Source organism: Coffea eugenioides, chromosome 1, assembly GCF_003713205.1.
Source record: "Coffea eugenioides isolate CCC68of chromosome 1, Ceug_1.0, whole genome shotgun sequence".
Lineage (NCBI taxonomy): Eukaryota > Viridiplantae > Streptophyta > Magnoliopsida > Gentianales > Rubiaceae > Coffea > Coffea eugenioides.
Window position 1 is genome coordinate 14,410,759 of NC_040035.1, and position 23,747 is coordinate 14,434,505.

General features: G+C 37.7%; 1 protein-coding gene across 1 annotated transcript; it reads left to right on the forward strand.

Moving 5' to 3' along the window:
• The first annotated feature begins 1,720 nt into the window (after positions 1-1,720).
• LOC113765310 (zinc transporter ZTP29) lies at positions 1,721-13,845 on the forward strand. The gene is made up of 12 exons (XM_027309445.1): positions 1,721-2,033; positions 5,831-5,889; positions 6,144-6,236; positions 6,326-6,415; positions 6,531-6,612; positions 8,305-8,360; positions 8,468-8,524; positions 11,786-11,826; positions 11,981-12,048; positions 12,155-12,211; positions 12,309-12,426; positions 13,330-13,845. Exons 1-12 carry the CDS (start codon positions 1,970-1,972, stop codon positions 13,373-13,375), a joined length of 831 nt encoding a protein of 276 aa, XP_027165246.1. The 5' UTR covers positions 1,721-1,969; the 3' UTR covers positions 13,376-13,845.
• Positions 13,846-23,747: the final 9,902 nt, after the last annotated feature.

Consider the following 23,747-nt stretch of genomic DNA (forward strand, 5'->3'; position numbering starts at 1 on the left):
ATATTTAATCTGTCTAGAGAACATTTAAATGGCTACCTAATCTTGTAAAATATTGGTACAATTCAATTAATTTTAGAGGAGTTAACAAAGGAAATCTTATCGTAAATAGTTTTAGGGGAATTAACAAAGGAAATCGAACAAACAAATAGTAAGTGGAATTTTCTCCAGAGTGTGCTTAACTGTAGTCTAATGGTGCAGGATATTGGTAGAATACATATAATTGAATTGAAGATAGTATTTGTGACAGAAGTTAACAAAATAAAATAAGCCAATGGATAACAAAGGTGAAGTGGTATAAAATTAGTGTAATTTATTGGTAGAATGCAATTGAATTGAAACAAGTAGGGGTCACAATAGTTGGGAAAACAAAATTAGCCAAGAGAAATTAAGTGTAATATTGTTTTTGTATACAAATTGGAGTAAAAGTTAAAGAAGAGTCAACAAAAGGAAATTAATCAAAAAAATAGGAGCAACAAAGGGAAATTACCCAAAAAATAGTCAGTGTAATTTGATGAAGAGGGTATTTAATGGTGATATAATCCAGTAGGATACTGGTGGAAAATCAGTCAAAAGACAATAAGCATGATTTTCATATTGCACACTGCATTGTATTTTACGTACGTATATGAGATCCATTAACTTTTTCTTCATCACAAGCATTCTTCTGAAGCTTGTGTATGCTGTATCGTCTTTTTTTTTTGGTTACACGGAAAGCTCCTTTATTTTTTTTTATCATAATCCGGCGGGCTACAATATCCATGTCCAATGAGACAGAGGCATAATGGAAATAATTGCTAGGGAATGAATGGCAAATGATAAGGAGATTGAAGCAAAGAAAGGCAGGGGAAAGAGTGGAAACAAATTGGAAAAAAAATTAACCAAAGCGGAGGACAAACAAGAACCCACATTTTTTATAAGAATCACAGAAAAACCAGTATAGTAGACGATGTGCTTACGCATCTTTCAACTCAACAAATGTTACGAATCTTTCATTTTTCCTGCGCTTTCACTTTTATTTTTCTTTTTAAACGCTCCTTTCAAATGCTTTAAACCTTAGTACTTCACCCCCATTATTCTAAAAACTTAAAAATTGAAGACTAAAATGCTATATAACTATATTTTATTCCGAGGACAAAAATCACTCCAAATAGAATTTAGCACTTCAAATTTTGTGCCACAAAAATATGGTAAAGCTAAAAAAAAAAGTAATTTTGTACTTAAAAGTTGATAAACTACCTATTAAATTTATTTTGTCGTTACTCTAGAAATAAATTATTTTAAAACTTACAAAAAATTCAATAAAAATTTGTTGTAATATATTTTGTTCTTGTCTAATCATATATCTTGTATTTAAAATCATGAGATTTTATATCTAAATTAATTATAATGCCCCGTTGTGTCAACCATCCATTTACTGAACCAACAATCCGTTGAACCATTTCTTTATCGAGTTCCTCTTTAGACCCAAATTTAGTACGTATGTGAGTGATTGAACTATATTATTTGAAAAAAAAAGATTTAAATTATATCATAAACACATTTTTGAACTATATTTTTATTTATTTATTTATTTATTTTATCTCATATACATCCATCACAAAAAAGCTACAATATTATAATAAATAATTTTTTTCAAATAATGGGTAATTGGGTATCCAAGTTTTTAATATTAAGTTTAATATGAACTGCCACCCCTTTTTACAGCCAACCAAAACTAAGACAAGAAACACACTTTCGGTGTTTTTCTGAGTCAGCTGATTTTGTGCAAAACCAAATAAAAAAAACTTCGTCTGAAACTTGCTTATTTTTGTATGGAATGATTCTTTCTACACTTGTTCAGCTCTATTTAAACCATTACCCAAGTTTCTTTATCCTGTATCTTCTGTAAACCCTTTGACTATTAGTAGCTGTACAGTGGAAGAACCAAAGAAAAAGTCTCGTTGGGGTTTGGATTGGAGAAGACGGATTGATGGATTCTCAAGTATTGGTTGCTCTTGGACTCTCACTCATAGGTGGCTTAAGTACATCCATAGGTCAGCCATTGAAAAATTATTTACCTCTGCAAATTTTGGAAATGGGTTATGTAAGTTATGTATAATTGTTTCAGTTGAGGCAGCCTGGGGCTTGTGTGTTGTTGGATTTCATAATTCGAATTGAAATGTAGACTTACATGTTCAGTTGTTGATGAATGAAAATTTATTTACAATATCGGGAACTGTTTCCACAATTTGTTTGATTTCAAATTGCTTTTACATTTGTGTTATGCATCAAAAGTTAGAATATATGAAAAATTTTGTTTTTGTAGGTTTAATTATTAGTTTAGAATATGAGTTTCAATATTCGGGGGCATTGCTTTTCTGTATGGCAGAATCTAGGGAACATGATTAACTATTCATCTGCACTTCTGGGTAAGGATAGTGGTTGTTTCCGGGGCAGGGTATGATACAGGATATTCCTCTCGAAGAAGAAACTACTGCACATAAGAAAATGCTTAACATTACAGGCGAATGGCATCTGGTTATTTGCCGTGGAACCAAAATTCGGTTGTTTACGGATGTTCTCAAAAGGATTGTTTGCATAGGAATAGGCTTACAAATAAGACTGGTGAAAGAATGTTCGGCTGCTCATATAGGGGTATATGTTTCTGGTACAGAAGTCAATGAGCTGACTGATCTCTGTGTTATGCAACTTGCATAACCTCTTTCTTGGCATTGCATGCCTGATTTCCAAGGTTTGATTCATGTTGCTTCCTTTTTTCTTAGCTTGATTTGGCGTTGCATGCCATGGTCAATTAGTCATATTAATCTGCTTTCTGATCCTCTGATGTATTTCAACTTCACCATTATATTCACATTCAAATAGGTATATGGTGCTTCTGAGTTCGTCTTAAATGGACAGTTATCCTTCAGGGTGATTTGACTGTGTGATTCATGAATGACATAAATTACTTGTTAGATTTATTTTAAACTATATCAGATGCAAAGTTGCTTACCTGCCATTGATATTGCAAGAGGCATATTCATATATGCTGTGCAGTTTGACATGAGCACATAAATTTGTGTAGTTTTAAGATGTAAACTTGCTTTTAACTTTACAAAAATTGTGATGAGATTGCATATTAAGGATTTTGTACACCTCTTGGAAATTAGAGTTTGTTGGGTGGATTAATCCAACTCCAAATGAAAGTTAAGGGAGTGATATGAAGATTCCACATAGTTCACTAGGGATGTGCGGCAGGGCTGCAGCGGAATGGGTTTGACACTTATAAAATCTCAAGTTAAAGATCCTCAGAAACTATGAAGTCTATACTTCTTGACCCAGTACCTAATCAGACTGAGTATTTCCTTCTGAAATTTGTACACAAAATGATGTGGTTTCTCCTCATTGGGTTTTTTGGCTATAGAAACAAAGATTAAGTGTGTAATTATTATGGATGAAGGATTATTGATGGGCATAATCACCTCCCAGTCTAACAATATGGCATAATTATTCTAGGACAGGCCTAGGCTAAGCTTATTCTGATGTTTTTCTCCATTCTAATCATCTTGAGCCAGCTGCTAGTTTGCTTCTCATGCAAATCTTATTGGCAAAACAGCTTGTTTCTGGTACTCAAAGTTTTGTCAGCTATCTGCAATGCAAAATTTAAGTTACATTAAACAAAAGAAAATTGATATTTGGCTCCAAAAGAGTTGAAGAGAGGTATGATGAGTTTTGCTAGTGATTGTCAGCTGAACCTTTATACTTGCCATATTACTGGCTGCATTTGTCCCTTACATGCCAGAAACTTAACATTGTAGGGGGGGCCTTTCAGTGCCTTGGATTAGCTATCATTGTAGGATGAAGCAAGTATTAGATTACATTTGGAGGTTTTCCTGGAACATTGGTAATGTGATCTGATTCTTAAAAAATCAAATTATATATGTGAAGCAAATTTTGCATGTGAAAGACTCTGAGTTGACTATGTGACTTCCCTAGGCCTTAAAAGTAGTTTCTTCCCTACCTTCCAGATGATTGATGATAAGCCTTTTAATTTTTTCAGTCATACAAAAGTTAAAATTTTTGGCAAGATTATGTCTACTTGTCTGGTAATTTTTCTATTTTGTTCTGAACAGAGAAACTATGTCGTCAAATGCGGCTTCCCTTTGTCCCTCGTCAAGTGCGATTCCTGTAACTTGATTTTGTGGAATTAATAAAGGAGCAACATTGTAAATATGGTCCATGAGCTACTGGCTCAGGGAGTAATGATAATCATTGCTCAATGAAGTCTAACTAAAAATGCTTCTGTTATTTCCACAATCAATCATTTGAAATGCCTAAACTTTATACAGACATCTTTAGAATTCATGGATTTGAAGCCCACAATTTCCGTGAGACAATCTTGGCAAAAAAATACTTTTTTCATTTTTCTTTTTCTTCTTCTTTTAAATTTTGGTAAGTAGACAAAGCAAACTCTACCAAATTGTAGACTACATTTGGAAAAAAAATATTAGTTATCCTGAAAAAGATACTGTTTGGATTAAGTTTTCTCAAATAATATTTCACTTGCATCATAAACACATTTCCCAACCTTTTTATCTCACATACATAACATCACAAAAGTGCTACAGTAATTATTCCAAATGATATTTCAAATAATAGTCTATCCAAACACAAATATTTGATGGCAAATAGAGTGGTTTCCTACTGCCAATCCTGTGTTTTTATTCATTTAGATTTTGTTTCATCTACTTGATTGCACCCAGGCATTGCAGTCATTTTTTTGCTAGTGCTGTGAATGGGTATGATCTATCCATAGTACTGCAGTTCGTTTATTTGATTGTGATAGGAAATTGTCTTAAACATGCATTGCCTCTCTTTCTCTGGGATTGTGTGCTGTAGTTTATGTGTTTTGTGACTACAACTCTCTATAAACTCACTACAATTTATAATGTCATGTTCTTGTCATACTCTTGCCATGTGGTAATAGAATTCATGTGGGTTTAGGTATGCCCATTGGGACATTTGCAGGATGCTTTTAAGTTTGGCTACTCCTGGTGATTTAGGCATAAAGAACTGATGATTCTTGTGTTGAAATAAGAAAACAATAAATGCAAAAGACTGCATAAGAAGAACTCTGACAAGGGGGTCATCGTTGTTAAAGTATCTTGATTTTGCTGTTTTGTTTATTTCTGGAGCTCATCTTCATTCTTTTGAGGATAAACTTCTGTTTTTGGGTATCTCTTTGCTAAGCTCCTATTTAAAGCAACATTTTGAACTGTGATGATCTAGTCTTTATCAAATGGCAAGGACCTTAGTACTAACTAGTTTTCATTTTTTCCAATTTTGATTTCACTTGTTTTAGGAAAATTTTGTGATATATTCCTTGTGACCTTGTACTCTATTGCCTCAATGTCAAACTGTGCATTTTAATTTGCAGCAAGAGCTCAAACTGTATACTATTTTGAAGAGCAAACTAGGAACCATGATTATTTAAGTCTAAATGAGTGGAGACAACACAAAACCTCTAACCTTTCCGCTAAAATAAAGATTTATTTGAAATGGAAACTGGTACTACTTTTTTAGTATGACCAGTAGGATATCTATTTTGAAATTGAGAAGGTCTTTATTTTCTTGTCTTCCATTTTTACTGTAGTAAGAAGTGACAGCCTGGAGGTCTATTGGGGAAGTTACAATGAATAATCTGTAGCTTGATTTGTTAAAATTTCCTTTACTAAAACGCCTGATGTGGTTTGCTTCTGCAGCTGCCATCTTTGATATTGACTTGTGAGCAACTGAAGTGCTATTGTTGGTAGTCCATTGTTAATCTAACTATTTTCCGTTTACTGGACAGGTGCACTGTTTGTGGTTGTGAATCAGGCTCCAAATGTGAAGATGCTTGGGCTTTTACAGGTAATGATTAGCTGCTACTATTTTCTTAAGGAAAATTGGTTGTCATTTTGTCTCTCATGGTTATGATTCTCGGTTGAGCAATTCTTGTTAAACTTGCTGCATATGGATTCCTTGTATGATTGATTATAATACATTGGAAATGCACATTAACATACATAATGTTTTCAAATTCTTAATTTGTTACTTCTTTATTTTCTTTAGTTTTCCTGAGTCATTTATGAAATTAAAATGGCATACTTGTGATCTCTGTGCAGGGTTTTGCTGCAGGTCTTATGTTGAGCATATCATTCCTGGATTTGGCCCATAATGCTATGAACTCTATTGGTTTCTTAAGGGGAAACCTCTGGGTAAGCTATCACCTAATGATTGTCTTCTCTTTCCTTGTTTCACAAAAATTATTTAAGTTAATAATTGTTACCCCATTTGTTGCTCTTAGTTCTTTGCAGGTGTAATATTCTTTGCAATTGTTTCTGGTTTCATCCCAGAACCTACACTTGCTCCAAGTTCAGATGTGAAAAGCAGTAAGGTAAGGTATTCTCTCCTAAAGTTTTCTAGTGGCATTTTTCATTCTAAAGTTTTCTAGTGCAACTGGTGTGTTTGGAAATTCATTTTAATACATAATATATTTTGCTTGCAAACAGAAAAATGGGGATGAAGGGGGCAAGGATATAATGAAAAAGCACCGACGCCAAGTCTTGTTTAGTGGCATTGTTACAGCAATAGGTCAGTCTGCTGTGTATTTTTGTTCACTTTGACTGAAGATTTCCTTAGCATATTTGTTTGCACGGCTTTCTGCGTGAATGCATTCAATTATGCCAGCTGGTTGCACCACAACTGTTTCCTTTGTTTGGCTTTTAGTGTGCGAGCTTACTGTTGACAGAAGACATGATTTGAATGAACTTATGATGGTCTGAAACATTTTTAAATACCATGAGTGCCTTTCGGGATTTGTTCACTCCCAAACTGTTGGAGAAGCATTTCTTAAGGAAAAATATTTTGCTATTTAGTGGCTCTTTTTGGTCACGGAGGCTGCTAATTCGTGTATTAATGATATCAATTTTGATAGCTTGGTTGTTTGATTGGACCTCAAATGATAAGGCCACACTGACAGAGAAATGGTTTTTCTCCCAAGAAAATTTGAATGTGCACAAAGGGTGGTTAGAAAATTCATTTCAGTATCACAATTGAAGCAATGCTGGATTTAGGTTGGCTTAGCAGTTAATTGGACAATTATGGACTTGCATCTCATAGCCAGGTGAGACTTAGTATCTTCTAAGTGTGTTTCTAACTATGGACATTATGAGACCAAGCATTCGTATATTAAATTGCAGTATAAGCAGTAAGGAGAACTGCACATTTAATTAGGTGGTCTACATACATGACAACATGATGAAGTATTGTGGAGGAATTTAGTCTCCGCCCCCCCCCAAAAAACACAAAAGAAAAAAGCAAAACAACAAAGACAATGCTGGTAACAAGCTTCACTAACATATTGGAGGGGTGCAACCTGGGCATAATGTGGGTTTTGCATTGTCTCATTTTTTTTAAATTGAAAAAGAGGTTTGACTTTTATGTTTGTTGGAACACAGTTTAATTTTTGTAATCTCCGTCATGTAAATAAGGTACATTCTCATGTAAAGATGAAAGGCAAAGACAGGCAACTTGGTACTTGTACACTTTCTGTGAAAACAACCATGCACTATTCTCACTGTTTTATTTCAAGTCAACAATTGATGGGGTCAAAAGTTTCCTATTTATGCTAACTCCAACTACACTTTTAAGGGTACCCATGTGTTGTTTTATGTAGGTCTGCTAATCTACTATAAAGCAGTTGATTCTCTCTCTCTCTCTCTCACACAAAGATTGTATATACCACTCATGATTATCATCAGAACTTAAAAATCCTTGAAAGTATGATTTTACTTAATTGGGTGTATCATCTGAAGCTGAAAACCTAATTAGTGAAAACCTCAAGATGACATTGTGGTGTTTGGATGATTCTCCATCATTACCGAAAAACTTGTGTCTTCTTGTTGACCCCTCATTTAGTTGCATCTTATAGTTAAGTCAATGAAGCAGACAAACAACATTGCCCTTTTCTTGGATAAATATACATGAAGAGTTGTTCTTTTGTACCTCTAATCTTAAATGGTGAAGTATTCTACAGCATTTTCTTTTGTCATTGATCTATTGTGATTAAGTAGTACCAGTAGTTTGAGACTTCCATTCTTTGTGTCACTGTTAAAACAATAAGTTATCCTCTTGGAGGTTAGCCATGTATTCATAAATGTCTCAATTGGGAGTTGCAGTAATCCTTCACATCAAATCTCTCACTGAAAGTTCCTGGTTCTGGTATATCTGTTGGTTATAAATGGGAAGATTCAGTTTTATTTCTTTCTTTCTCTCTGTAAATAGGAATTAGCTTGCACAATTTTCCAGAGGGAATGGCAGTCTTTCTTGGATCAATCAAGGTACATTTGCTGCTGGATTATACGTTTTTTTTTTTTAATGATTGACTTCTTTCCTGAAAGATCAGTTGATACATATCAATTTTGTTATCTTTTGTATGTTTTCTTAGGGTCTTCGAGTTGGTCTAAATCTGGCTCTTGCTATTGCATTGCACAATATTCCGGAGGTACTTACATGTGTTGCTCATGCTGATTCTTTACTTTGTTTGATACTAGATTTGCTTGAAAAGCAATCCATAGAATCTTCTGAACGTGTGTCACTAAAACAAGTTCATTTGGCGATTTATCTGTGATACTAATCTCCCACTAATGCTTTCTTTTATTGACTCTATTGATGATATTTCCCATGAGTAAGCGAGCTTATGTCTATAACGGACTATCATACGTATGCCAAACAATCTCTGCTTCAAAGAAAGGCTAATAGTGAAATTTGAAGCTTCTGTGGATAGTTCTCATGTCTCACTGCATTCAGGAAAATGATATGGAGCGAAGCTACTTCCTAAGCTACCTGTAAAAGTCATTGTCGATGCAGTAGATGTTTATCTTCAATGTAAATAGAACACAAACTGAGGAGCTACTCACTGATCCTAATGAAAGCTTATGATTGTACTGCCATTAGGATCCTTATTGATAAGGTTGATGATAGCTAACACCAGTCCACGCTGCTACTGATGCATGCTGAAGTGACACGGAGTTTTGTTGGTGCTTTTAGTAATAGAAATGTTTTTAATTTCCTAGTTGCAGTGATTCGATTTGATTTTTGATGTCATCAAAATATATTAATGTTTGTCTTCAAAACAAATCTTTCGTTGCCAGTTGGTGGATTTAGTGTCTGTCTTTCCATTTTCCAAGCTGCTTGTGTGATACAATAATGACGTGGCATATCATGCTGCCTGTTGGTTTTGCTTCTGCTGTTCTAATATCCATACTGCTTTTTAAACATACATGCTCTAGACTTCGAATGAAGTTATGTTAGTCTCTCAAATCTATCATGTTGTGTTGTTGTGGATGTGTTTGGTACACATTATCAACACACTTCGGACAGATATATCTGGTGAAAACAAATTCTAAATTAGGTGATGTCAACAAATGAATTTGCCAAATTTAAATTGAACTGGTACTTTAGCTTGAGCAACCTAAAGTCAGACAAAAGCCCATGAGTTTGGATTTGATATAGGAGTAGATGTAACAATATTTCTCACTTCCTTTTGTTGAAACTGATGGTATATCCTAATATGATGTCCTTAAAATGTCATTTCTGCTTTCCAAACTGAGGTTTTCAATTTTCATTTCCATTGGCAGAAATATGCTTTTAGTAGTGTGATTACCTGCATAGCCATGTTTCATTAGTAAAACACAACACTGTCTTAAAGTTGTCTCTTGGGCCCTGTACTATTTTCTCGGATGGTATCGTGTCTGATTGTCTATCACATGTTTTGCCTATAATATGTGAAATATTATACATCTGAGAGTTTAGAAGTTGATGTTTTCACCCTTAACCTTTGTATATTTTGCACTGAGGGCTTGTTTTTTTGTTTCTTGTTTTGTTTTGTTTTGTGTTAGAAGAGATTGGATTCCTCCACTTACAGGTTTTTTAACTTAGAATACTGCATGACATTGCCTAGGCTGCATACCTTCCCCATCACCCCCTAATTTTGGAATTAGTTCCCTTTGATTATGCTTAACATGCGTTAAGACCTAACTTTGTAAATTATTGCAGCAGACCCTCAACCAAAAAACAAAAATGATTGCAATTGCATCACCGCAACCCAAAAGAGGTTGGCTATCGCATCCAAATAGAAAAATGATATGTTTTATAAGTTGAGTCCAAGTAGTTAGTTAGTAAAGGAAACAAAAGCTTACTAGTAATTAGGGAAAAAGCAAGCACATCACAAGGTGCTAGCAACCAGGAAAATATGGACATAAAGAATTGGGCTTGAAGGAAAGAGGAACACACCAAAGAAAGTGGAGAGAGAAGATAATGGCAAGAAATCCAAATATTTTCTATAAATTATGCTTGGAGTGATATAGAATTTTGTTTGTTTGGGCTTTAGTTTATGCTACTTCTCATGGCATCAGTTTGGGTTAGTTTCGGAATTCCCAACGAGTTGTAATCAAACAAATGGGTCCTTCTCATTGACGGTGGTACCTACTTATCATGGGAAGGTGTTGTGCTTGTGCCAGCTGTTTGGCTGTTGGGCTGTTGTGCCCTATCAATGAGGTCTTGGCTTTGCCACTGCCCATGAAACTCATTTTTTTACTCCAAAGTGGACCTTTTTTTGTTTCAATTCTGCTGTGGCAGGAACATATCAAATTGGGTCAAACAATCCTTTATCTAATTCAGTTTTTTAGGGTAGTTTTCATTCCTTACCAGCAGATGCTTGTTAAGATGTAAATTATGATCTTCCATTTTTGGACCTGTAAGCAATTGAAAAAAGGGTTTCCTAAATTACTTGATTATATTGATTCTTTTGTGGTTCTGATGACTATATGAAAGTTACCATTGTTAAATAACTATCTAGTTTCCAGCAATTCTACTCAACCTCTAACTGCAGGAAATTACAGGTTTCGTCTCTTTCATACTGAACACTTGTTCAAAATTCTGCAATTTGTTGAAAGCCCCTACTCAATCCTTTAGAAGTCACTTGGTCACATAGTAGTTCTCTGGAAGATGGGGCAGGACCTTGTTTTGAAGATCCTAATAGGCCATACCCATTAAACCATCCATGATTCAGGATTTTTCTTGTAATCTGCCTTCATATGTTTTTAACAAACTGCAACATTAAAATTTCCATATTCTGAAATATGGTATTTGTGAAATTTGTTAGAGATGTTCATATTGTTATAATTTATGTAATGTGAATTTGTTCATTAGGTCACATAGACACAATTTCTTATTGCAGGCTAACAGTTTGTCTCAATATTAAAAGGATTTTACATTGGAGTTTTAGCTTGTGCTCTGAAGACAAATACTTAGGAATGACAAAATTTGGGTTTTGGATTCTAGCATGATAAATCATGGGCTGAACACTGGGGTTGCATGTTGTATCTGCCTATTCTGTAAGTGATGCAACCATGTAGTATTCTCAAGATTGATACAGTGATCCTATTACCCTATTAGCAAGAATTTTACCAGATCTTGGCAGTACTTGGTCATGGAAAGTATTAGTCTGTGCTCAAAATACTTGAATAGTACACAAAATTTAAAAGAACTAAAATTTGGAAAGATAAAACCCAAAAGAAAGAGTAAAGCTGCGTGAAAGAATATCATTAATGTTTCTTGGCACTGGACTCTCTGTCTCTCTCAAAAAATGAAAGAGGGAAAATATTGGGAAGGGTGGTATTGATGTATCTGTACTAACCTAAGAAAGCATAATTTTCTCACTTTAATCAAAGGATTCTGAATTCATTCTTTTCTATTTTTACAGGGTGTTGCAGTTGCACTTCCAGTTTATTTTGCAACACATAGGTAAGATGACTGAATGTGAACATTATGGTTTTATTTTAGAAATGGCAGATAAAAGAGATTGCTAGTTTCTCAAATGCATACTTCTATGTCATTAGTATAATCCTTGGAATTCTGTCATTTCTGTTTAAGTTGCATAGTTTTGTCTTAAATTCAGCAAATGGAAGGCATTCAAACTGGCTACTCTTTCTGGCTTCGCAGAGCCTCTTGGTGTAATTATTGTAGGTTGGTTCCGTTCTTGTTTGTGAATTGATTAATTTAATAATTTTCTCTTCTGAAGTAGCAGAGGAGTTAAGACATTAGAAGTTTCTTACCTTTTAGCTTAGTGCAGCTTACTTATTCCCTAGCAGCTTAAATCCTGAAGTTTTGGAGGGTCTTCTTGGATCAGGTTCTTATGCTGTTCCTGGAGTATTTTTAACTGGTTGAGGGATGACATGTGATTACCATCTAGCATCATTATTTTCTGTTAATTCTTGTTATTGCAGTAGGGGGAGTGATGGCCTTTCTTACCTTGCATGAGATGCTGCCTTTGGCATTTGACTATGCAGGGCAAAAGCAAGCTGTTAAAGCTGTGTTCTTTGGGATGGCGTTCATGTCTGCCAGGTAACAAAGTTTACTATTAAGACTAAAAGCATTCTGAAAGGATAGCTACTAGACCTTGTTTACTTATAATGTTCCTTTAGTTTTGCTCCTGTTTTGAAATTGTCAGAATTCTCGTGTGACAATTCAGTTATACTTGTCTAGACAATAGAGAAGAATCTTAACAAATTGTTAACAAGTCTAAAAAGGAACAAATAGTTAGACGGAAATACTGATTCTAAATGACTGGAAAAGAGATAATAAAGTTGCACAAGATTCAAGGATTTGCATGCCTTTATTTGTCTTAGCTTTTGATTTTGACATCCTCTTTCGGTATGTGTTCCTTGCATTAATAGAAGATATGATATAAATGTCTCCACCTCTCTTAGCTCTTGCTTTAGACACTAACTTCATGGAGCTATTTATTGCTTTGGTCCAAGCTCTGGTAATGCCTCTTGCTTAAATTAGATTGTAAAGTAATTGTCAAAAAATGAAACATGCAATTATGCAAAGTTCTCAAAACATGGTTTGCCTTTGTTCCATTTGTCCTATTATGATCCTCCGTTAGAAGGCATTTGAAGCTTTAAAGTGCCCAGAAACACTGTATGGCCAAAGCCTATGGGATTTCTATGGATGATTTCCCCTTGTGGCACTGTAGACATTAGGATGGCACTGTTAGCTTCTGGTTTGCGTGTCCCAAAATCTAAGTAACAAACATAAAAAGAGATAATAAGTCATGCATTGAAGAAATAAAAGACTTGCATATTGATAACATCTTCCAGAGATGGTTAACCAGAAATTACTGTAGAAAACTTTAATTCACTTATTTCTGGATTTTTTTAATCTTCTATGTATCCTGCTTATACATCATTTTGAAAGTCCCCTTCGGTATATTACATAGATCATCTTTTAATTCTTATATTGCAGCCTGTATTTTCTTGAGATCAGCTTGCCAAAAGACATGAGTTTGTAGCAGTTCATGTGTAAACTTTGTCAGCTCTTTCACAACACTTTCTATACTAAGTTGTTGGCAGAGGAGGCCCCTTTAACAGTATAATGACATAAACTGGATTATTGGGAATACGGCACACAATTGCTGAATTGCTGTTGCACATAATATGAAGTGTTTTGCGGAGAACGTTTGGACCGTAAGAGAGTAGCGGCACTGTAGGGAATTGTGCTTCATTGATCACTGTTTATTCGAATGCTTGTACAAGCGAGTACAATGCCCTGAAATAACTAGTGCATATCTCGATCAACTTTGCTCTGCTTATGAGAGCCTTAGATGTACGTTCAGGAGATTTACCTGGAATCAATTGTTCCCCATAATAGACATGGAACGGAAAGTGTATTTAGCCTCGTCTTATTTCTGCATTTTCCAGGTAGTTCGCATTGATTATTTTAGCTGATTTAGATTTCATTTTGAATCATTTGGGTTTTTTTTTTGGTTGGTGTTGTAATATGTGTTATCGGTTGCTTTTACATCTAGGTTCTAGATTTTTTAATGGCAAAAAAATGTTGAATGTAGAATTTATCTAATAATAGCTTTGATTAATTTTGAATGATTACTCTTTTGCTAATTCTGAAGCAATTGAGAACTACTGAACAATCCAAAGGACTGGATGAATTACCTCGACTAGTTTCTGCAATGCAATTAGGATGATAGAAATAAACGTGAATTGGGGATTAATATTAGGCCTAATTGTTCAATAAATTATATTGAAAGAAAAAATAAATCAGGAACTTAGGCGAGGAAATTATCATTGAAAATATTGACTAAAAAGTGCTAAACGGTTGCCTAGCTGCCAATGTGGTTGACATGTACCGTTCAGACCTATGATGGTAGGTTTTTTTCCCCTTATACTTGATTTGTATTTATATAAATTAGACTTTGCAAAGCATTTTGGGACAACTGCGCAACCGATAATCTGTGCCCCACGGATAAGCCACGAGGAAAGTCCAATTTTCATTAAACATCATAAATGAGTATTGATACGAGCCGTCGGTGTGACGAAACTTGTGAATAATAAGCCCCAGATTTTGGTGATTGACACAAGCTTAGCAGTGAAATTTCCTACGTAGATCCTTCTAATTCTTCTAGTTACGAATGTTGGTACAATCTTGATCCACAATTAAACGAATTAGTGAACCATAAGAATGGTAGTTGGTGCTACAATTAAGTATGATTTTTTGATTGATAAGATGGAATAAACACTTGAGAGATTTTCTAAAGTGTTCAAGGGTGCTCGCAAGAGCTAAGGCCTAAGAGAGCCTTAGCACTCGAAACTGTGAAGTTGGAATTTTTTGTGTGATGTTATTGATAGAAACAAGAGTTTTTATAAGTTTTGTAAAATGAAATCCTAACCACACTTGGAAAGCAATAACGCACGATTACCTAATATGGGCTCACAAATTCGGCCCTATCATATGTGGATCTAATCTTGCATAAAATGGTCCGTTTATTGCTTACTAACGATTAATAACACCACAAAAGCGCCATTAAAGTTGGTCAAGTCGGTTGGACAGCTCGGCCTTCGTGCCTCCAACTCTGGTTTGATTTGAACAGTAAAGTTGGTCAAGTCGGTTGGACAACTAGGCCTTCATGCCCCAATTCTGTTTTGATTTGAAGCAAGTTCACTAATGGTAAACTCTGTTCACTAGGCTCTTTAAACGCACTTGACATCCCAATCGAATCTTGAACAGCTCGAACCATTGCTTGAAGCGATTCCTTGAGATTCTTGGTACGAGATGTGTCATTGGGCCAACTGGAATGGTCACAGGATTGACTTCAGCTTCTCGAACCTCTTGGACAGCTTGCGCGGCTCCATCAAGTATGGTGGCAAATTTTGCCAAAGTATGACTTACACTATTGTCCTTCATATTAACAGAAAGGAATTAGCACTTACATAATGAATCCTTCAGCTTTCATACATCCCGTAGTATGCTAGATAGCATGGACTAATCATTTATTGTTGATTGATCCTTTCTACCACAGTTTGTTGCTCGAGAAGATGCACATTGAGGCCCAATTTTTGTCAATGGCAAAAGTGAGTGTAGACCTTATTCCCATGGCATCAATGATTATCGAATTAGCTATTTTTGACGAGGATTGCCTAAGTGGTTACTAGTTTTTCTGCACCATTCCACACTACTACTAATCTTCCCTTTTTCCCTTTATCAATGGCTCCATCTACATATAATTTCATTGCATCTTGACCTGGTTGACTTCCTGTTGCCTGGCTTGTTGCAGCAGTATGAATCTCCTTTGCTATCGAGCTCTCTACCCCAACAGCATTTTTGTATTCACTCCATTGTTGCACAGCTAGTCTAGAATTCTAGTATGCCTTTTAGAGTTAAAAAATGTCTTATTCATATTCTTCCATCTCGCCTGGCTGCTGCTTCTTGTAGTCTCATCCACCAAGTCCAAAAATTTCAATCCATCCATGTTATAGCGGAAAAATTTTCCATATCTCCTCGACTGTTCTATAATAAAAGAACAAATGCTGAGTGGTTTTCTTCACACTTTTAGCTAAAACGACTCTCTTTCCTAGTTCTTCTATATGCAAAGTCTCATTGTTGGGTATCATGTATTGTAAACATTTCCATAGAAAGTGCTTTTTCTTATGCCTGACATTAAGTTTCCACAGATTATTCCATACCGATGACTTGCTGGTGCAGTTGCTAGGGTTGCACCCATCATGACATCTCTTTCTTTTGTTGGTATTCGTGTTTTTCTCTAGCTCCTATCCTGATTTGATAGTGTACCAATGAGAAATTTTACATTGGTCATTATCATTTGCTGGACATGTTTAATAATTGGTCGACAATTGATGTGTGCACGGACCTTAGCCCAAGTAATGATCCAATTCGAGTTCCATTGGACCCAGTCACACGTGCACGGGCCAAGCACTTCAAGGAGTCCCTTCAAGCTCTTGTGCGAAATGTTCAAGACCAACAAGAAGTCCATCGGGATATTGAAGGTTTGGAAGGAGATAATCAAGTTGTCTACACAATGATCCAAACCCACGAAGAGAGCCCATGAAAGGTTGGTTGACCAGGCCCTAGGCCTAGTGTTAGGTTCACTTGTTTAGAGTTGGATTAGATTATTTAATTTGAGTCATGGGCCGGCCCACCTTGTCCAAGGAGTGGCTGACCCTCCTTTAGCTAGTTTCCTAGGGTTTCATTAGCCCCTTAGCCTATATAAAGGCTCACTTTGTACGGTTAACGGGTACACAATTTTTATAATAAAATTCTGGTTTGTTTCTCTTCAAATTATTGAGAGCATTCGATCCTTTCACTTGCTTAGGCAAGGGTTCTTGAGCAATCTCGCGGATTGTCCTAAATTGTTCTACCGACCTATCCACTAGAGTAAACACCTCAATTGGAGTCGTCGTTCTACCACCTTCAACCAATTCGTGTCGTCCGTTTTGGTTTTAGGTCCCGCAATCCAAGCGTTGGACAACCTCGCTAGATCCTTGGGCAAGCGTGCTACGTGTCTCGAAACGTGTCGATCGAGGACCGTATCAGTTGGTATCAGAGCTTAGGTGGAGGTATCTTTCGTTATATTCTTGTTTTTCGTAGTTGTGTCGTAGGATTTTTGTGTTATTTTCCGCTGCATTGTTTAAAAAAAAACAAAAACAAAATCTGTCCGTACTTGGTCTTCCCTTGTCGTGTTAGTCGTTTGGTTCAAATCTGACCGGAGTCGTTTGTTGCTTCGTGGCCATCAATTTCTGTTCGTGTGGTTGTGTCGTGCATGCTGCCCGGATCATCTCCACGTGTAGCTGCACTTGTCCTTGTTATTGAGTCGCTAGTGTTCATCAAAAGAGAAACAAAATTCTGTCCGGGTGTTGCTCAAGTTATCGAGCCAAATCTGTCCATGCATGCGTCGGTTGTTGCCTTGACAATCTGACCGTACTTTGTGTCCTTTGTTGCATCAAAATTTCTGTCCAACTCGTGTGTTATTGTTGTTAGTTCCAAACTGTCCGTGAGCGACAAGGAAACAAAAGAGACTCTAGTAGTGGTGGCTAGGGTTTGTCTTGCGCTAGGGTCTTTTCTTTGTTTCAAATCTGTCCAAGTGTTGTTTGCTTAATTTTCAAAACTGATTTTTGTTAAAACTAGTTGGTGTTTGTGAATCTTGAAGGAAACCTACAAGAATCTAGGGTTTCTTGAGTCTCTTGAAATCAAACTGGAAATTCTTGAAGTTCTTGAAATTTGCGTGGGAATTCTTGAGGGATTGTTGATCGTTACTTGTGCATTGTGGACCGAAACAAATCTGGAATTTTATTCCAGTTCGGTCAGGCTGTTTGTGTTATTCGTTTGATACGATAAAAAAAAAACAGAAACGAAAAAGAAAAGAGAAAGGGCATTCGGGTGGCAAGAAACAAAGCAATACCATAGAGTAAAATTCTTGGGAAACTCTGGAGCAGCCCGTTGGGGGGAAGATTGAGTGACATTGCTTGCATCTTCTTGAGATGCCATCTTCTTGCCTTGACCAATAGCAGAATTATCTTGAGCACTAAGACCAGAAATTCCGAATTGCACTTGGTCTTCTTCGAGAGTGTAAGTGACAGCTATAGTGGAGGGCTTTAATAAGCCATCTCCACCGACTTGGGAAGAGGGTTTAGGGGGAGGACCGAAATTTACTAAGAAAACCCGACTTGGGTTGCGATTTGGAAGCTAATCAAAGTTGTTCAAGAAAAGGTTTTCTAAACGGTTTCCAAAACTAACTTGTTTTCCAAATCAATTTAGGAAACTAAGTAAAACACTTGGATAACTCCTTTGTTTTCACTTGGCTACTCTCCTACATTCTATCCTACATTTTAGGAACACTCTCCTACATTTTAGAAATACTCTCCTACATTCTAGGAACCCACTCATACATTTTAGAAAGCTAGGGTTTCTTTCTTTTGTGTTCCCATTGGCGCACTTCCATTTCTGTCCGCCACTATTGGCCTTCCAAATTCGTCCATTCCCACTTCATTTTGCACCCACATTAGTGTCTTACCTTCTTGGTTACTCTTGTGGAAAAAGTTGGTGACAATTATTGGACTTGAGCGGCCTTCTCAATTACCTAACCCAACAGGTAAAGGTATTTGGTAAGTCCATTAGAGTGCTTTTGAGTGATACACAGGAGATTGAGTGATACACTAAGGGAGTGAAGTGAGGATATACTTGTGTTGTTGTTACTAACCTTTTACAGGGCATAAAGAGGGACATGGAGCAAAATCAACCGACCACAGACTACTCGTTGATGTTCACCGCCATGAAGAATGAGCTCAGGCGAATTAGTGAGCAACAAATGGAGGAGTTGCACACTCGCTTTGTGGAACTATCCAGGAGTCTCACACGAGGCTCTCGTTCTCGGTCTCACCACCGGAGTAACCATGGCACCAAGGAGGCAAATTGTGAAGACTACTCGGCTAGTGAAGATGACGAGAGAGTCGAGAGGCTTAGAAAGGACACGCCTAAGAACGAACTCAAGGGATTCAAAATTCAAGTGCCCGCGTTCAAAGGCAAAAGTGATCCTGAGGCTTACTTGGAATGGGAAGGCCGCATCGAAATGGTCTTCGACTGTTATGACTATAGCGAGGAACAAAAGGTGAAAGTTACCACCGTTGAATTCACCACTACTCCCTAGTTTGGTGGGACGAAGTGAGGACCCATAGAAGGAGAATGGGAGAACCACGTGTCCGAACTTAGCGAGAACTCAAGGCATTGATGCATAAGAGATTTGTTCCTAGCTACTACAATCACGATCTCCACTCCAAACTTCAAACCCTCACACAAGGTAACATAAGTGTGGAGGACTACTACAAGGAGATCGAAATGGCCATGATGAGAGTGAACCTTCAAGAAGATAGTGAAGCAACCATGGCGAGGTTTCTTAGAGGTCTCAACCCTGACCTTCAAGAAGCCTTGGAGCTCCAACATTATTTGGACATGCATGATCTTCTTGAACTCGTTATCAAGACCGAGAGGGGAAAGAAATTGAGGCGAGGAGCCCGTACCTTCCAAACTTCCAACTCGACTTCATGGAGGGGCAACCAATCACGGAGAGCGACCCACGAAGCTGGAAATTCGGCTACACCAAATTCATCTAGCCGAGCTCAAGGTAATGCTCCTAACCGAAATTCCAATTTTACCCCTAACAAAGTTGTTGATGCATCCAGGTCCACTTCTAAGGCACCTCATGAGACTCCTAAGACTAGGAGTAGAGATATCAAGTGCTTCAAGTGCCAAGGGTTTGGACATATCTAGTCCCAATGTCCAAACCAGAGGATCATGTTAGTCACTCACAATGGAGAGATCGTCTCCGATGACGACGATTGTGAGGATATGCCTGGATTGATCAAGGACGATTGCTTGGAGGATGACTTGGCTGAGGAAGAATGTTCTCCTACTCAAGGGGAAATAGGGTGTTTGGTGGCCCGACGAGTGCTAACCGCCCGAGTCAAGGAGGACGAGCAATTGCAAAGGGAAAACTTATTTTACACTCGTTGTAAAGTAAGTGATAAAGTATGCAGTCTCATCATTAATGGTGGGAGTTGCACCAATGTGGCAAACTTACTAATGGTTGAGAGTTTGGGCCTTCCTACCACTAGACATCCACATCCATACCGCCACCAATGGCTAAGTGAAGAAGGTGAGGTACGTGTCTACAAACAGGTACGTGTTCCTTTTTCAATTGGCAACTACATTGATGAAGTTGTGTGTGATGTTGTACCAACGCATGCGACACATATCATTCCAGGAAGACCTTGGCTATTTGATAAACATGTCACATTTGATGGTAGGGCAAACAAGTACACTCTTTTGCACAATGATAAACGCATGGTCCTAACACCCCTCACACTTGCACAAGTATATGAGGACAAACTTAAATTGCAAAGGGAGTGTGAAATGGGCCGCCAAAAGAGGAAACACAAGGCTGCCGACGCTGGCAAATGCTCCACTTCTACAAGTGAGCAATCGACCATGGGTCAAGTGAGCACACCTAGTGTTACACATGACCGTTCACTCATTAAACCCACCACTAGGAAGCAAAACATGATCATTAAGGTTAAGAATGTTAGAAAGATTGTGAATTCTAATCAGCCTGTACTTCTCATGATTTGCAAACATGTGCTTTTAGATGTTGCTGAGCTCGATAAGGCATTGCCTTCGAGTATGGTTGCTCTTTTGCAGGAATTTGAGGACGTGTTCCCTGATGAGGTCCCTGATGGCTTACCACCCATTCGAGGGATTGAGCACCAAATAGAACTGATTCTTGGAGCACCACTACCCAACAAACCGGCTTACCGCATGGGTCCTGAGGAGACAAAGGAGTTTCAAAGGCAAGTTGATGGCCTATTAGGTAAGGGTTGGGTAAAGGAAAGTCTAAGTCCTTGTGCTGTGCTTATGATACTTGTCCCCAAAAAGGATGGTACTTGGCGCATGTGCACCGATTGTAGAGCCGTTAATGCTATTGCTGTTAAATATCGTCATCCCATTCCTAGGCTAGATGATATACTTGACAAACTTGATGGTGCTGTTATTTTCACTAAAATTGATATAAGGAGTGACTATCATTAAATTAGGATGAAAGAAGGCGATGAATGGAAAACAACTTTCAAAACTAAACATGGTCTTTATGAATGGCTAGTCATGCCCTTTAGGTTGACTAGCACCCCTAGTACATTTATGAGATTAATGAACCATGTTTTGAGACACTTCATTGGGAAGTTTGTGATCGTCTATTTTGATGACATCTTGATATATAGTCGAAATGAGCATGAGCACATGGAGCATTTGAGATTAGTTCTTAATACACTTCGAGAGGCGCGTCTATACGCCAACCTTAAGAAGTGCACCTTTTGTACTAATGAACTTGTGTTTTTAGGCTATGTTATGAGTTCACAGGGCATCAAAGTAGACGAGTCCAAGATTGAGGCCATCAAGAAATGGCCAACTCCAACATCCGTCCCTGAGGTGCGCAGCTTCCATGGATTGGCGGGCTTCTACCGGCAATTTGTCAAAAACTTCAGCACCATTGCTGCTCCATTAACCGCCGTGACAAAGAAGAATGATAAATTCCATTGGAGAGAAGCCCAAGAACAAGCATTCCTTACCCTCAAGGACAAACTCACACATGCACCTGTTTTAGCATTACCAAATTTTAACAAGACCTTTGAAATTGAATGTTATGCTTCTGGTGTAGGTATTGGCGCCGTTCTCATGCAAGACAAGAGGCCTTGTGCCTTCTTTAGCGAGAAACTGGAAGGTGCTGCCTTAAACTACCCCGCGTACGACAAGGAGTTGTACAAACTGGTGAGGGCTTTGGAGACCTGGCAACACTACCTCCGCCCTAAGGAGTTCGTGATACACACTGATCACGAGTCATTGAAGTTTCTCAAGGGGCAACCAAAATTGAGTAAAAGACATGCCAAATGGGTAAGCTTCATTGACACCTTCTCTTATGTCATTAAGTACAAAACTGGCAAATCGAATGTGGTAACTGATGCCTTATCACGTAGACATTTCTTGCTTGTTTTTCTTGATGCTAAGTTATTAGGGTTTGAAATGATTAAGGAACTCTATGCACATGATCATGATTTTGGTGACATATATGCTGCTTGTGTTAAGAACCCGCATGGAAAATACTTTTTGCATGATGGATTCCTCTTCCATGTAGATAAGTTGTGTGTGCCTAATTCTTCCATTCGTGATCTTTTGGTTAGAGAGACACATAGTAGCGGCCTCATGGGACATTTTGGTGTTGTTAAGACTTTAGCAATGTTGCAAGAACACTTCTACTGGCTCCATATGCGTAGGGATATTGAGCGCATGATTGGTAGATGTGCCACTTGTCACAAAGCCAAGTCTAAAACAAACCCATATGGCTTGTATACCCCATTGCCCATTCCACGTCATCCTTGGGTTGACTTGTCTATGAACTTTGTCTTGGGCCTACCTAGGTCACCAAGGGGTAATGACTCCATCTATGTGGTAGTTGACAGATTTTCTAAGATGGCTCATTTCATCCCTTGTCACAAAACTGATGATGCATCTCGTATTGCTAACTTGTTCTTCAAAGAAATTGTTCGCTTGCATGGTATGCCTCAAACCATTGTTAGTGATAGAGATGTGAAGTTCTTGAGTTATTTTTGGAAGACTTTGTGATCTAAACTTGCCACTAGATTATTATTTTCAACCACAAGTCATCCTCAAAGCGATGGCCAAACTGAGGTTGTCAATCGCACACTTGGAACATTACTCAGGTCTTTGATTAAAAAAAATCTTAAATCTTGGGAAGAGTGTTTGCCACATGTAGAATTTGCTTACAATAGAACTTTTCATAGTGCAACACACTACTCACCATTTGAGATTGTATATGATTTTAACCCCCTGACTTCCCTTGGCTTGGCACCCTTACCTTCCTTTGAGCACACAAGTTTAGATGGGAGAAAGAAATCTGATTTTGTACGCAAGTTACATGAAGCTGGTCGTGCAAATATTGAGAAGCGTACACAGCAATACATCCAGCAAGCTAACAAGAACCGTCGCTAGATGACCTTTGAACCTGGCGATTGGGTGTGGCTACACTTGAGAAAAGAAAGATTTCCCAAGCAACGCCAAGGGAATCTATCCTCAAGGGGTGATGGATCCTTTCGAGTGCTCCAACGCGTCAATGACAATGCCTATAAATTAGAGCTACCAGAGGAGTACAATGTTAGCGCGACTTTTATGTCGCAGACTTGAGTCCATTCCTTGGCGTCCTCAAGTGGAGGGGACCGATGTGTGCACGGATCTTAACCCAAGTAATGATCCAGTTCGAGTTCCATTGGGCCTAGTCACACGTGCACGGGCCAAGCGCTTCAAGGAGTCCCTTCAAGCTCTTGTGCGAAATGTTCAAGACCAACAAGGAGTCCATCGGGATATTGAAGGTTTGGAAGGAGATAATCAAGTTGTCTACATGATGATCCAAGCCCACGAAGAGAGCCCATGAAGGGTTGGTCGACTAGGCCCTAGGCCTAGTGTTAGGTTCACTTGTTTAGAGTTGGATTAGATTATTTCATTTGAATCATGGGCCGGCCCACCTTGTCCAAAGAATGGCCGACCCTCCTTTAGCTAGTTTCCTAGGGTTTCATTAGCCCCTTAGCCTATATAAAGGCTCACTTTGTACGGTTAACGGGTACACAATTTTTATAATAAAATTCTGGTTTGTTTCTTTTCAAATTATTGAGAGCATTCGATCCTTTCACTTGCTTAGGCAAGGGTTCTTGAGCAATCCCGCGGATTGTCCTAGATTTTTCTACCGACCTATCCACTCGAGTAAACACCTCAATTGGAGTCGTCGTTCTACCACC

Excerpts from the sequence above, each read along its gene's own strand:
- LOC113765310 (XM_027309445.1), top strand. The coding sequence starts at position 1,970 with ATGGATTCTCAAGTATTGGTTGCTCTTGGACTCTCACTCATAGGTGGC. Across the intron at positions 6,237-6,325 it reads TCTTAAGGGGAAACCTCTGG|TTCTTTGCAGGTGTAATATT; the intron begins GTAAGCTATCAC and ends TGTTGCTCTTAG. Across the intron at positions 12,049-12,154 it reads TCTTGGTGTAATTATTGTAG|CTTACTTATTCCCTAGCAGC; the intron begins GTTGGTTCCGTT and ends AGCTTAGTGCAG.